We start from the raw sequence: 16,846 nt of genomic DNA, 5'->3' as shown, positions 1-16,846 counted from the left end.
TAAAAACACATCCACAAAGTCTTTTAATTTCAATGATATTCATGACACTAATATTTAACCTGTTTGAAATAAAGGGGAAATTAGAATAATAAATACCAGTGAAATAAACACCAAATGAAAAAACCCTTTATGAAGCCCATTTTTAAATAAACACTAACATCTTTTTCATGTCAAAATACAACTATGCCCATAAAAAGATTCTGTAGGCCTCATGAGTTACATTAAAATATGCTGTTCATAGGATTATCTAAAATGACCTAGAATCCACCTTTTGCATCTAAAAAGTCAAATCTTGGCAGAGAGGACCTTAATGATGTCTGATTGTTTTATTTACAACTCTGTACACTAACTAGAAATAGAGAACTCAAGTGAACTAATTAAGTATGATCAGAGGAAAATTATTCAGTGTAGATCATTAGAAAGGTGAGTGCAACTTTCAGTTTACAATGTAATGGCTGAAAAGAGTAAAGAAAAATGCATCTTGTGCAAATCTTACCTGGCATAACTGAGGTCAGAGAGGTGTTACATATAAATACATGTAATGAACAGAAAACAAATTTAGGTTTTTAATTACTAGAAACTTTTTGTTTTAACCACCCGGAGTGGAAAGGTTTCTAAAGTATATGTCCATGTATTTTAAATTAGAATACTTAACCAATTAAATGTGGGAAAACAGCGATTGAGAGCTAAGAGTGGTTGGTTACGAGTCTTGGTTCTGTCATCTTCTAACTACAGGTTATTTAACAACCACAAGCTTCCGTTTCCTCATCTACAAACAGGGGGTAGAGAGCAGGGATAAAAGTACCTATTTGACAAAGCTGCCACAAAGGTAAATTTAACAATAATTTTTTAAAAAGTGCTCTAAGTTGTTTGCTAACAACTTTAAAAGATGTGTACTTAAAAGATACATCAGTACTGTGTTCTGAATCCAACAAAAGGGTAACTGAGTGAGAAGGGTTCTATAAATTAGGTCACTGTATATTTATCTCTTTTCTTAAAACTTCTAAGTCTCTTAAAAAATCCTGCACTAATAATAAAGGTTAAACTCTTTATAGCAGTGTTTCTCATATACATTTGGGCATAGAACCCTTTTCCATGGAGTATTTGATACCATCTTAAGAGATATGCTCTACAAAATATACTTTGGTAAAAACTAACCTTTAGTCAAGAGTGACAGTGAACCAGTGTTAACTACTATAATGATGATAATGATGACAATGATGCCCTCTCAAGCTCTAGTCCTGGATTGCTATAAAAATTTTTTTAGGCCTTTTAAACAGCTTTTTTAGATATAACCCACATTTCACACTATCTGTTCACTTAACGTATAGAACTCAAGGACTTCTATCATATTCCCAGAGTTGTAGAACCATCATCACAATCAAACTGTAGAACCTTTTCATCCCTGCCCAGGAAAATTCCATACCTCTCAACTGTCATCTCCCTCCCACCTCCCCTCCCTTCCATCTCTACAGACGTGATCATTCTGGACAGCCACCTTACAAATGGAATCACAGGTTCTATGTTATACTGTGACTAGCTTCCTTTAGTTAGCTTAGTGTCTTCAAAGGTCATCCATGTTGTAGCATGCATCAGGACTTCATTACTTTTAATTACCAAACAAATTCCATTGTATGATTATAACACATTTAATTTATCCATTCATCAGTTGATGAACATATTGGGTTGTTTCCACTTTTTGGCTATTATGAATAATGTTGCTATAAACATTGTTATCAGTTTTTACATAGATGCACATTTTCATTCCTCTTAGGTGTATATTCCTACTGAGTACAGTAAGTGGAACCTGTGGGAACAGTGCTGGTTTAAAAGAGTTCTGGGTGCAAATATTAAATTAGTCATTAATTAATTTTGAAAGTTTAAGACAAACCCATCAAATTGGTCTCCACCTGGGTAATACAACAAGGATACTGACCTAGATGCTACTAGGAATTTTTCATCTCTACATTTCTATTAACTTTATCTTCTTGGGGGTTAAAAAAAAAATCTTTAAAATCATTCATTCATTCAAATGAAGTTAGGGAAATAAAGACTATTCATTCCATAGCAAAGGAGAGATTTAAGAATTATAAGAGAATTTCATAGTAATTGAAAATTGTTATTAACTCTGTTAGATTTAAAATCTCAAAAACTCTGTAAAAAAGAATGCTATTATAGAATCCTAAAATAAAAAAGGTCTTAGGCCATATTGGCTAATATCCTAATGAAGGTTTCTATGTAACATGGTAAAAAACAAACAAACAAAAAAAGCCCCAAAGCTTTATAAATGCGTAAGAAAAATTATTATTAAAGTATGTATTTAGGAAAGAAATGTAGCAGTAAAATGTAGTAAATTTTGCACAGAACTATCATGAAATGCCCTCTTTCAAAAGCTACCTCAAATGGAATAAAATATCTAAAAGCAACAAAAAGTATTTCCTAAAGAATATTAATTTGGACATTGGAAATTCCTAAGCATAGTATGTTTATCAAAATACTGTTCATATTTCAATATTAATAGAAACAGATGTAGTTAACATTTACTTTTAAGCATTTCTATTACAACTTAAATGAAGGTGATCAATGTGATAAATCGAAAACATTTTTTACCTTGAAATAAAAATTTATGAACACAGATTTACCTTTCAATAAATTCTGTCTAGCCTAATATTAAAGATTACCTTGTAACACCTGAACATACATCATACCTTCTATATGCATGTAAATCCTATGTAGAACCTTAACTTTAAAGACTTGGATACTCTACATAAAATAAGCAAAAAAAGCCCTTAACTCTATATGACAAAACCAACTTGTGGAGGTACACTCATGAAAGGAAAGTAAGAGGAAAGACTTGGCAACTATGTAGATTAATGCAAAGACCATGCACACTGATTTGTATCAACTAAATTCTCACAAAGACCCTGCCAGTAAAATATTGTTCACATTCTATAGAAAGGCTGACAATAAGGCTCAGACAAGTTAGATCAATACAAGCTTAGTCAAGGTACAATCTGAGTTTCCATCCTTCAATTGTCAGGTAGGGTTATAACAGCTATGAAAACTGTAACTATCTTGCAAACAAGTTTTTAAACACTCAACAAATGTTAGTACATCCTCCAATTAACATATAAAAAGATACCTTAGGTTTACTTCCCATGTAAATACTAAATCACAATTTGAACACAAGTCTGGCAGTACCCAAAACATATTCACTTAACTTTTCTGAGCCTCACTTCCCTCAGCTGTCAACATGTATTTGATAAGAGTTAAGAGGACTAAATGAGACAATGTACAGAACCCTATGTGCTCAGAGACATTTTACATATTCATTCCATCAAGTCAAAATAACTGCTAAGAAATAGAAATGCTATATATATTGTTAAGTGATGAATATTTCTATCGAAACACAACAGAAATTAATACAATCACTGATCAGGTACACTTGAACTAAAACAAACTATTTTTAAAAAATTATGTGTGAAATTAAAATACTTATTAAACAACTATTATGCGAGATACAAATTATGACTGAAGACATTTATATAGGAGGAAAGTTATAGTTTCAAACTTCTACTACCACAGTTCCTAATCTTGCCAATGACACAGATTTACTAATAATTACCAATTCTTAAGGCAATCATTATGTTACAAGCACCTTACTCTTTCAAGATTTCACATCAATATATGCTCTATGCTTAAGGCTTTAGTTCTAAAATTATTTGGACACGTACACAAAAACAAAGCTGGCCAACTTTAAACCTAATGGGTATCAGGCCATACCACATACACTTGGTGACACCCCAAGGTACTGTCCAACAGTTCTAGTGTTCAGGGTGATAGAAAAAGGAGAGGATTAAAAAATTATCAAGAGAAAAGACTCAAATATTATACCCCAAATCAAATCAGGTTTGCACAACTTAAAACATGTGAACACCCAGAAGAGAGAAGCACTAGAAAGGACAGGATTGCTAAGACCTCCTGTAATGAAGCTCATTTGTTCCTCGCCATCTCATGAAGAGGAAAACACAAAACAAAACAAAACAAAACAAAACAAAAAAAACCTTCTCATAAATTTTTCCTATTAAGCTTGAATGAGTAATAACCAGTAATTCCAAAACCAGACCACCAAATGAGTCAGAATTACTGTGTTCAAAAGTCCTGTTTCAGTCACAAAGTGGCTGTCTCGCCTACATGCTTGGGCTTCCTCACCTGAAGAATGAAAGCTGTGACTGAGCAGTGGGGGCCGCTAGACAACTTCTAGGGTCCCTCTCAAATATGAAAGTCCAGGATTTTATAAACTTTCAGCTAGTGTACGTCTTTATGGACAAACTCTTCCATCCACTTCCCATTCACTACAGTAAAAAAGAAAAACTTTATTTTCTGATATTCTTCCTGTGGTATCTTTGCAATAAACACCTTTCCCAAAGTCTTCTGTGCTATAATCTCTATTTCTTACCTGTCGCTCCTCTGGCATTGGTCTGAAATGGATTTGTAGAAGATGCCACAGAAGGACCAGCAGCAGCAACAAATGGATTTGTGGAAGGCGTAGCTTTAAAAAATTACAAAATACACTATAAAATCCTAAAATATTTGTATTCAATTATTAAAAATATTTGTTCATACACTTATGAAGATAGAAAATTAGAGCTTAAAAAAAAAGAAAATTAGAGCTTTATGATAATAAACTGTTGCTTTGATAGCCTTCCAGTACTTCTAAGAAAATGCAATACAATACAATATACCTGCATTTACACCAGAAACACATACCTCCAAATGGAGCAGGCACACTTGAAGACGCAGGCTGTGTCTGTGCAGAAGCACCCACTGGCACTGTTCCAAAAACATTGCTGAAAACAAATATAGAAAGAGGTCTTTTCAGTTTCTTTTTTTTTTAAAGCTTTTTTTTAAAGCTATTTATATCCTAGCAGTTCTTAAACTTTATGTCTCAGGATTCATTTACATTTTGAAAAGTTACTTAGAACCCCCGCAAAGAGTCTTTGTGTAAATATACTGTATACTAACACTATGTATAGTACAGAAATTAAAAACAGAAGTTTTTAAAAATTTCATTCTTTTAAAATTAACCATAAAGCCATTACATGCTAACGTTAAGTAGCATTTTTATGAAAAAGAACTATACTTCCTAAAACCAAAGGAACTTAAGAGTCACAATATTTTTGCAAATCCCTTCAATGGCTGCCTTAATAGAAAATCAGTCTGTTGTGGTATGTTGTTTAGGTTAAAGCACAAGAAGAAAAACTGCTCTCATAGACATTTAGCTGAAAAAACTAGGAGAATCTGAATAGTTTTTTCAGGTTAATTTTGAGTACTTCCCTTGATATCATACTCAAAATCACAGTGATAAGTTCACTAAAGGTTAGCTGCAAAATGGGATCTGAAATCGTATCAATGAACTCCTTTGCGCTCTATTAAAGTAACATCTACTAATCTATCTAGCACTTTAAATGAATCTTTTACTCATTTTATAGCATTTGGAAAATATCTGATGCAAATCTTCCAAATGTCAACAATTTCCTAATGCAAAACTAAAAAATTTATACTCATAATATCACCACTCATCAGAAACATGTGAAGCTGTCATGCTCATGGTGGAGTCAATAAATTTTCTAAATTTCTAGTATTTGCTCAGAAGTGTCAATGTTATCAGTTATTTTCCTTAAAGTGACAGACTTAAATATTTCATTTTTGAGAAGATGTCTACCAAATATCCAAATTTGAATAACCATGGAATACCAGTCTTACTTTTAAGGAAAACCAATGTTCCATTAGACCAGTGGCTGGTTCATTCTATGACTCAACCACACAAGCTGACTTTCCTCAAGCCAGCCACCATACTTTAATATGCAACAGAAACTACTTGATACATGCCTTATTTGAACACATATAAAGAAGACATTATTTAAGGGTCAAGATAGAATAAAATTAAGTTTTTTAAAAAAGATTTATTTTAGAGAGAGAATGGGGGAGGGGGGGCGGATAATCTCTCCCTGCCAAGCTCAGTGCCAAACACGAACCGGATCCCACACTCCTGAGGATCACGACCCAAGCTGAAAACAAGAGTTGGACACTTAACGGACTCAGCCACCCAGGTGCCCCAATAAAATTAATTTTCTTTACTGTTTCATTAAAAATATTTGTATGAATATGTAAATAAGTCATGGGGAAGTAATGTACAGCATGGCGTCATGAAGTAGTCATATGTAGTCAATAATATTGTAGTGCATACTTGAAGTTATAAAGAGTAAATCCTAAAACTGAGCTCTGTATGGGGACAGACAATAACTACATTGACGTGATCATTTCACAACGTACACAAACATCATCAAATCATTATGTTGTACACCAGAAATTGATGTTATATACCAATTACACCTCAATAAAAAAATTAAAAAGAACATTCCTAAGAAAAACTAAATCAAGACTATCACAAGTAAAGCTGAAAGTATGGTGGTAAGAAATATAACGACTATTAGATGACTACTAGTACAGTTTGGTGTCGTGGCCTTAATTTGTGACAAAGTACTGGAAGGTCTGTACTCGCTACTGTTTCTGTGCCATCGATACAAATGTCAAATACTGAAAACACAAATAACCTATCAGAATTATTATGACCACAGTTTTAACTTTAAAGACTCCCTGAAAGCGTCTCAGGGTATCCCAAATGTTCCAAGGACCACACTGTGTGGACCACTAATATACTGTAATATAATTTCAACAAACCATTTGTTATGTATACCTACGTTTCCAGACTCTATGGTCACCTTGCTATAGCTCACTATTATGTATGTCTAACACAATCTTAATGAAACAAAATATACATTAATACTCTAAACTTTATTCTTTGGATTCAACTTTTCCTATTTGGCACACAGAAAATCAAGTACTGGATAATCCAAGTAGTTGATGTTACAATCCTCCCATTTCTCCCTAGAAAAAGTGCTGAAGGGAAACAAAAACCTAGTCAGATAACAAAAGAAGAGACAATCTGCAGGATGGAAAACAAAACGATGGACAAAGCACTCTATGATAAGTCACCTGTACTTCTAGATCTGTTTCCTTCAGAAATGTAGAAGTTACAACTATAAGAGTTTTTAAAGATCTATTGCTCTTAAAATGTGTTAAGACTTCCCGCTGCTAAGAATTCCCTCACACCAGTTATATCTGAACACAGTTCACGGATATGTCTATGTGTTAATACCAGCAGGACACTGACGAGATACAGAACTGGATCTTGGGTTCTCTTGCAAACATTCCTAAAAATGTTTATTTACAACTAAAACTACAACATGTTACTTTCAGTGTTTAGTCTTCATAACTAAAAACTGTACCTTAAAAGTATATAATTTGCTAAATGGATTCTCTGGTTCAGTATAATTAAAACTGTATATAACTCCCCATTCTGAGATGTGTACATACTCAATTACACTTCAGTGTTCAAGGAAGAGAAATAACAAGACCTTTGATTAAATAAAAAGATAAAATGGCAATTACTCAAGAATTATATTTTAATTAGCAAATTAAACTCAGATTCTGCAACTATAAAAAGATTTGAGAATTTCAAAAATATGTCCCCTGTCATTATTTAACATTGTTATTCAGAGTCGAAGAAAAAGATCAAACACAAAACCAAGAACAGTGACTGAGACAAGGTACCTGCTAGCATTACTTGTGGAAGTATATGCGTTACTGGAAGTGGCTGCAGAGCTGAAAACGCTGTCTAGTTCTGCCAAAGCTGCGTATTTGTCTGAGGATGTACTCGACTGCCCGGGAACTGAAACCACAGAACCAACAGGAGCTTTACCTGTGGCCCCAAAGCCACTCCCTTGATCACCGCCTATAAACACACAAAAACAAATTACACTGAAAACTTAGTTATATTTTCAATTTATCAATTTAGTTACGCTATCAATTTATGCTTTCAAATTTATCAACTTGTTTAAATTTTACACCTTTTTCATTTGCCATGAAAAAGGTGTAAATTTAAAACTGATTTAAAGCTAAGCAAATAAATGGACAGAACTCTAGTCTTACCTAATAAACTACCTAGAAACTATCAGACAAGATTAGTTATTATACATACTACTGTGGTAAAGACAAAATGCTCTTTTTGTAACAAAAACTAAGACTCTCTACCAATAACATGTCTAGATTATGCATAAAGAACAAATTCTCAAAGTGCTACATTAACATCTCTAAAACCGGTGCATCTCATTCAAGTGAACATACAAACTTATAAAATGCCAGACCTAACGTGAACCCATTAATAATACCATTTCCCCAGGGTTAATCATGAAAAAATTAGAGACAGTAGTTAAGAGGAAATATTTACACAGCACTTTATGTGCCAGGCACTGTTCTACACGATGGAGATGCAATAAAACATACACATCCAATCTATTACTACTATCTTCCTTCTAGAGATGACAAAGCATGGTCAAGAGATCAGGATGCAGACTCTAGTCTAAAAGCAGACCTCTGCCGTTCTCCAGCACACTATGCAATTTGCGAGACAAAATCCTGGCCTTAAGAGCAAAACCAGGTATAAAAATATACTGTAAAAATGATGGGTTTGGTTTTTTAAATACCAAAATATTAATAATAAATATAGTTCAAAATAACTATATTACAAAAACCACAATATAACCGGGAGGCTGTCAGCGCTATTAATAGGATTTGTTGGCCCTCTATGGCCTTCCAACAGGGAAACATGCTAAGGCAAAATTAAATTTTGTCAATTATTTTCTTTTAAAATTAGAAGTTTAGAAATAGTTTCTAGGCCTTCCAAACGGGCCATTATTGATTATTTCACATCCAAAATGTCCCATACAGTCATGACCATTTAGTACAAAATTTCTTTACAAGTAAAGTACAACGACCTTAAAATGTAATAAACACAACCAAATTTAGAGGACTATTTAATAAACAAATTTGTATTTATTTTGTTTAAAGCTTAATACCTTGCCCAGCACTGAAGATATTGTCTAAATTAGCAAGTGCTGCGTATTTGTCTGTAGACTGTAGACTAGCTTTGTTCGTTGAAACTTTACTAACAGCTGATGCTGTTTGATGACTCTGGGAAGTATTGAAGGTTCCAAAATCAGCACTGGAGGATTTGGGGAAGTTATCAAAATGAGCAAAATTAGCATTTACTGATCCAGCACTTCCACCTGTAACAGAATAAACAAAACACTTGAAATTTCTATACTTCTCCTAAAATCCTTTGATAGATTATATGATTTCTTCCTTAATTAAGTGTTCTATAAGTAATCCTACTGGCCAATGGCATTTAACTTGAATCATCTACATATGACTTTTTATAATTTGGGAAACTATATTTTCAAAGGCCCTGGCAACATGTAGGGTAACAAGTTTCTTTGTGTAATTATCTACCCTGAGGTGAAGAATATAATTCACAGAGGAGTAACTCCAAACTACCAGGTTTGAGACTCAGTTACTTTACAGAATATTCAGCTATCTATACACTACCATCTTTTACTAGTTCTCCTTAAATGGACTCCATAAGCAAGATGTAAAGTTATGTTATACTATAAACTCTTGTAGTTCCAATAAAGACTGGGTTGAAACTAATCCCAAGATAGAGATTTAAAATGTTTAGGAAGGGGCACCTGGGTGACTCAATGTTGAGTGTCTGCCTTTGGCTCAGGTCGTGATTCCAGGGACCTGGGATTAAGTCCCCCAGCAGGCTCCCCAGAGGGAGCCTGCTTCTCCCTCTGCCTATGTCTCTGCCTCTGTGTCTCTCATGAATAAAAAAAAAAAAAAAAATCTTTAAATAAATACAATGTTTAAGATGTACTATTTTGATCCACAATTTCTTTTTTTTTTGATCCACAATTTCTTAAAAAGTGGTCTTTGAGCTTTAGACTTATTTTAAGAGCTCATATTTAATTCCACATAATAATTTAATGTACATATAATGTCATGTGGTCCTCAGTAAAATCATGCCCTATTATATATAGTTCAAGGAATAAAAATTATAGTACACAACGTATAGTCTAAATATACCAATTTTTAAATTTATAGATCACAATTCACCTAATAATGGTCACTACTGTATATATACTGCTAAGATTTTAAAGACTGTTCTGTACTCTAGAGACTTCCCTAAAGTCCTACCAAAAGACTAAAGCCAGACTATTTCATTCTGTTTTTGATGCTACAAAAATAGTATATCATATAATTATATATTAAGTGATAATAAAACACAATTACAGGTATTTTAAAAAGCAGAAAGATTCAGTCCTATTTTAAAAAAGAGAACACACTTTCCCATCAATTAGTATTATAGACATTCTAAAATATATACTGATAAAAATTTTTTTAGGAATTAAACTCCAGTCCTTTTGAATTAAAACTAAGTAATGTGTGTTGGTATTTAAGATTGTGATCTGTTACAAGTAGCTGTTGAACAAAGTACATAATAATACTAAGCTTTCAACATTTGTATGATGAAGTTTACTTCAAATTATTAAAAACTAAACTATTAAATAAACTTTTTGTATACTATTGTGTTCTCTGAGTTTAGTTAACAGTGGAGAGAATAAAAGTGAGAATTTCAGAATGATTATCATTAGAAGATGAATAGCATTCTATAATTGAAAAATCCATGAAACAACAAAAAACATACAAATTAGTAAAAGATGCCTACTTGACAACAGAACTTACTGTTGGAAGCCTGGAGAGGAAAAGCGGAAGTAAATTCACCAAAACTGCAGCTAGATGAAAGCATTCTAAATGCTGGACAGCCAGAAATTATGTGAATGATGGAATTTAAAGAAGAAAAAAAAAGAAAATTGAAAGAAAAGGCTTTAAGACAACACACAGAGTTAAAAGTTGAAAGAAAAATAATCAGCCAAAGATCTAAACGAGGGTTCAGTGAGATTCTGAAAACAATACAGTTTATGGGAGAGCACTCATGTTTAAAGACCAATTCCTGCACTGAAAACTGTTTCCAGTCCAATCAAGTGTTCCATGATCTCCTTTTGAGTACTAGTATTTATCTTCTCAAGCTTCCTGCCTTGAAAATTACTTATATTTTTATTTCTATGGAAGCGAGTCATTAGCTTCCTTTATTCAGAGCCTAAATCAATGTGCTCTGTCAACCTAACACATTTTTAGCACTGTAAAGCTCCTGTGCATAAGAAATTTAAGGAAGATTCATATGCAGGAAATGGAAAACCCTTTGGATTAGACAACACATCAAAGAGTTTAAAAAAACACAGATGAACACAGACAAAAATAAAGATTTCAGGTTTCCCCAGAGCTTTATAAGATAGAACTATTTGAAAATCAAATAATTATAGAATTTAAGTTAATAGAATAATTTTTCAAACTACATCTAGAGAGTGTTTTGTGTTTTAGAGTAAACATTGAAGCATAATGCCAGAGAAGCTCTACCTGTAGTTTGGGGCTGAAAAGGAGAGTGACTCGCTGTGGGGAAACCTCCAAAATTACTCGAACCACTAGACTGTCCAAATGCATCAAAGTTTGCAAAATCTGCATTTGCAGAATTCTGAGCTGTAAATGGTAAGGAACAATATATGTTAATGAATATGAAAATTATAAACGAAAAATATGACAAATGAATTTAAGAAGTTTATGAAAAGTGTCTGTCTCACAACACACTTTGAAGAGAATTCATTTAGAAATCAAATTTTAAATCATACCAATGTTTATTTAACCCAGTTTCAAGCAATTCATTAAAAAGTATCCAAAAATTTCCCCAAACACTTTTACAATGATAAATGTGTACTCAATACCCTTTGAATAACCTCCAGAATAGTACTTTACAAGTGACTCTATTAAAGGAAACACTAAGAGCATTAAGTGAGCTACAGTAAAGCAAACAGGGTTGTAGGATATAGATTACATCCTGGAAAATTCAGATTTAAGATGGTAGTAAGTGATTCATCAACTATGTAAATCCAAAATAATGATACAAAGAAGGTGAAATTCCATTAATATTCTCTTGGGTTTTTTTTTTTCTAAGTTTACAGCTATTTTACACCATGGCATATAAAAATGAAAAAAAAAAAAAAGTAGTGTACAAGGACATGATTGCCAAACAGATCAAAGATATTCACATTCTATTAGAAGCCGCCATTTTTCATACATACTAAAATTTGAGAAATGATGAAAACAGTAACATTTAAAACATTAGTGTACTTCAGACTCCTTGAAAACGACCAACTGGTATTTTCTCACTGATCATCAACATAAGAGCAAATTTTTAGACTTCTCTAAACTTAAACTATGTATCTAAATAAAACAATTCAAAAGATTTTTTTAAAAAAGGCTAAAATGGATGCTATCTTTTTTATTAGAGAGACTATGATGGGAAGTGGCTGGTATGCAGCAAAGGGAATGCTAAGTGGGAAGAATGAAAAGCATGCCCAAAAGATAAAGGTCAAATGCCATCAACATAGTTAAGTCAGCGGCTTTAAATCCTTGCAGGGAATTCTACTTCAAGGAAATTCTGTAAAGAAATAATCTTGTAGGGGCGCCTGGGTGGCTCAGTAGGTTAAGCGTCTGCCTTTGGCTCAGATGGTGATTTCAGGGTCCTGGGATCAAGCCCCAAATCAGGCTCCCTGCTCAACAGGGAGTCTGCTTCTCCCTCTTCTTCTGCGCCACCCCCCCAAAACCCCCACCTGACCCCGTTCATGTGTGCATGCCCTCTCTCTCTCTTAAATAAATAAAACCTTAAAAAAAAAGAAATAATCTTGTAAATGAGTATTATATCCAACAGCTAAATAACTTGTGTCTTATAATAATGAAAAAAATTTAAACCTCAAATGGCCAGCAATGAGGAATCACTAGGAAACATCATACAAAGAAATATAAGGCAGTCATTTAAAAAAATTACGTAAAATACGTAGTCCATTCAAAAATGCTTATGACAAATAAAATAAAGAGGTTAATAAATTCCAAATACATTTTCATCTGCCAATTTTGTTAGCATGGTATCATGTGCATAGAAAATCTGCATTTTCATTAACTCAAAGCAGTGAGTTTTCAGATTAGTATCATTTTCTCCATTGCCTGAGTTTACTAAGCTTTTGCAATAAATATGTATTAACTATATACAAACCAAAAAATGTTACTAAATAAGGAATTTTTCCACTAACAAAGTAAAACATTATTCTAGGAAGATAATCAGGAAAATTTACATTTTACGTAATCACTGTTTTGTGTATAGCTGAAAGGGCATGACTGTAGGGGGGGGGGAACACACCTATAAAGTAGACCTCCTTTTACTAGACTCCTGTGACACTTCTTTTCCTACGTCCCCACATCTAGCACTTCTGACAGGTGGGAAGTGTTATCCTATGTATACATATCACTGCTCACGCTTTGTTCTTGAAAACCTTTTTTAAACATGGTTGGTTGTCTTAGCTCTCAAATATTACATGGAGGTATCTAAATTAAAAGGCTGCTTATTGCTTAACAAAAGAAATTCTGTATTTTTTCTGGATACTCTGAAATCTTTTGTTATTGTTTTTACCTAACATAATAAAATTCAATTTCTTTATAAGCTGAGATTTTTTTTACCTTCCCCCAAAATAAACACAATGAAAGATATACTAATAAATAATAAAAGATCAATATATTGAAAAATATTTTGGAAGAAATATTGACACAAGTATAAATAATAAAAATAAGTTTAAAAACACAGTTACCATTTAGTAATAATCAAGTAAGTTTAGTGAAAAGAGAATCCAAAATAATCAGAGAATTCCATCCTAACATAAACACCATACACAGCCTTGGACAAGTCCCTCAATTGTTTTGGCGTTATCAGTTTTTTCACTAGCAAAGAAGAAGAAGAAGAAGAAAAAAAAAAAAAAAAGGCCTATACTTGCAAATCCAGCAGTATGACTCTACAATTTATAAGGCAACAGGAATAAATATTTAAGAACTTCAGAATCCTCGGCCCAAAAGAGGAAAATTCCACTAAAAGACAAAATAAGTTTATATAGTCAAATATTTACTGGAAAACAAAATAAGAGAATATGGTACAAGAAGTCGTCAAATTTAGAGTGGGTTATATTTCAAAAGACAAGTTCTCAGTTTTTTGAACAATTTAGTTGTACATTTGAGAATAAATGAAATGCATCTATCCCTTGGAGAAAAAGAGATTAGGTCCCTAAACTGGTTTATTACTTACAACCTCAAATATATGTGAATATGTACTCTATAATAATAAATATTCTACATTTAACTTACATTTAGACCATTTGGAGAAAATATACACTTAACATGTTTCAAGCACCATCAGGAAATAAATCAGTTCAATGTAACCCATTTAGTTAGTCAAGTCTATTTTATCACATTTATAAACACTGGTGTTTTCCAACCAGAGCACCAAACACATTAATCAAATATCTATTCATTACAGCAAACCAACTTTGTAATATTTCTTTCAGTTTTTATATGGAGACATTGAATCTACTCAGTGTCTTCAACAATTGGTTATAGTGACTTTTAAAATTGATAAGTAATGTAGAATGAAATTTTAGAAACCACAATTTTGGAAATTAAACACTAATAAATTCAATAATACAGAAATTACTATCTAGAACCTCAAGCAATCTCTATAAAAAGAAATATAAACTAAACAGAATGTAACAAAACCTTAGTAAGGATGCTTTTTAAATAATCTTATTTCAAAAAGTACAAAGAAATCTCAATTTAAGAATTTAAGTCACTAAGTTAATGAGCCTGAATCTTGCTGAGAATTGTCTTTCATCTCCAGGGAGATACAGGTACACATGAAAAAGGAAGATTAAACATAGAGACCAGAGACAGAAACTGCCTTCATCAAATTCAGCTGACAAATACACCTTGTTTCACCTACATATTTAAATTCTTTTCCATCAATCCCAACATTTAAAGAGAACATTTCACACTAAATAAAAAAGCCTTCTTGCTTCTCTTTAAAAGAAAATCAGTGTGTCTGGTAATCTCGAACCCATATGTCCATGTGGCAACAGGGGGTTAGAACATCCCCCTTTGCATGTAGTTCCCTCCACAATGCATTATACTACTCACTTATGTTAACTGGGTGGCAAGACAATAAAGTTTAACATCCCTAGTACAAGGCGTAACAAAAATCAATGACAGTTTATAGTTATAAGTTTGTGGTAAGCTTATTACCAAGCAAAATAACTATGAAATTCTGTAAGGTAATTATGTTTCTAACTGCATAAGTACTTCTGTAGAAGATGACTTTTCCTGAACACAGTAATAATCCCACCACTGATACACTTCCTTACGTACCATCTCAGCCAGGATGTTTGGGTGAAGGGTGAAGACATCTGGCTTTTAAGTCACTAAACTATCTGCAAAATATAACAGGTTTCCTTATAAAATAATGCTAAGTAGACTGGCATATCTATATAATCATCATTTGCTATTAAAAGTTCCATCTGTGATATCAATTTGTATAGGAGAAAATTTTCACCTTAAAAAGTTTTTCTTAATTAGGGGGTGCCTGGGTGACTCAATTAGTTGAGTGTTCAACTCTTAGGTTTTGGCTCAGTCATGATCTCTTGAGGGAGTCTGCTGGAAGATGCTCTCCCTCTGTCCCTCCTTCCACTTACTGTACTCACGCACACAGTCGCTTGCTCTCTCTCAAATAAATAAAAAAAAAAACATGAAAATTTCAGGGTAACAACTTAGCTATCAATGACTTTATATTTATGAACCATATATGGAAAAATAAAGATTCAGGGTTCCTGTAAAGGCTGGCAAAAAATATATAGAATGGAAAAAGAGGAAATAAATAATTTTACAAGCTTCTTCTTGTAGCATGTGTATATATTTTTTTCACCCGGAATCAAATCATGTTTGAAAAAAGCAAAAAAAAAAAAAAAAAAGGTGACTTGAGTTTGCATTTGTAAACAAGAACTTTAGGCTAAAAAACTACTCCTCTTAGGCAACCTGGCCTAACTGACGTGGTTATTAAACTCTATCCTCACAGACTTATCTTTCCTACTATTTCCACCACATGTGGAAAAGAGACAAAATAGTTAAGATCTCTATCAATCTGATAAAAATTACAGGTTTCTTTTCTTTCTTTAAAAAAAAAAAATTCTACAATTAAATAAGGGCTACTATTCTCAAAGAGCATTTTAAAGGAGTCATTGATACTATGAGTGGGATCATGGTACAAAGCAACTTGCGGAGCTGCAATGACCTATATGTATAATGATGTCTGGCTAACGACACTACAGGGAAGAACACGGCACTAATTCCTTGAATAATGAATACTCACAAATTGTATTAAAAGACAAAAACACAAGAGAAACATGAAGTAAATTAAAAATTTATAAAAGATCTTGGTAGTTACTTATCAGTCATTTCAAATTCTATTTCAGTAAGTGTAAAACTGAGATAAATGTAAACTATTCATGTATTACAGAAGGTTCACTCTACATTCTTGGATTCTTCAACTCCTTTTGCTAGCATTCAAAAGCAACAGGTGGGGAAAAAAAAGAGTTGGGGCACCTGTCTGGTCACAGGAGACTAGCTGCCCATCTGAAGGGTGAAGGGGAAGAAGTCTCCCTAGGTTTCCTGGACTTTTCCCTGTTCAGCTAACACAGGAGAAAGGAAACTTACCACAGCCCCAACATCTTAAGCTTCCTGATTTCTTACTCTTCTCAGTATAATCTCTGCTGAGAAAGAGATCCTCTTTATCACAGGATCTCTTTTTAAAGCAAACACACATACACACAAATTACACCATAATTTGCTTCTGTGGCATGCCCTTAGAAAATACTTTAATATTTATTTTCTCACTAATATT

General features: G+C 32.9%; 1 protein-coding gene across 8 annotated transcripts in view; it reads right to left on the bottom strand.

Moving 5' to 3' along the window:
- The window catches only part of AGFG1 (ArfGAP with FG repeats 1), a 79,089-nt gene that overhangs the window by 11,020 nt on the left and 51,223 nt on the right, over positions 1-16,846 (bottom strand). For 3 of the 8 annotated variants that reach the window (XM_072796511.1, XM_072796512.1, XM_072796518.1), the window contains exons 6-11: positions 11,440-11,559; positions 10,708-10,779; positions 8,982-9,191; positions 7,678-7,858; positions 4,771-4,850; positions 4,460-4,552 (exon numbers count right to left, since the gene is read on the bottom strand). In XM_072796511.1, the coding sequence (XP_072652612.1) occupies positions 4,460-4,552; positions 4,771-4,850; positions 7,678-7,858; positions 8,982-9,191; positions 10,708-10,779; positions 11,440-11,559 (756 nt within the window). The remainder of the gene's footprint in view (positions 1-4,459; positions 4,553-4,770; positions 4,851-7,677; positions 7,859-8,981; positions 9,192-10,707; positions 10,780-11,439; positions 11,560-16,846) is intronic. The other 5 variants (XM_072796513.1, XM_072796515.1, XM_072796517.1 and 2 more) reach the window with 3 other exon arrangements.

This window comes from Canis lupus, chromosome 24 (genome assembly GCF_048164855.1).
Source record: "Canis lupus baileyi chromosome 24, mCanLup2.hap1, whole genome shotgun sequence".
NCBI lineage: Eukaryota > Metazoa > Chordata > Mammalia > Carnivora > Canidae > Canis > Canis lupus.
Note: the sequence above shows the minus strand (reverse complement) of the source record. Positions and strands in the feature narration are given on the sequence as shown.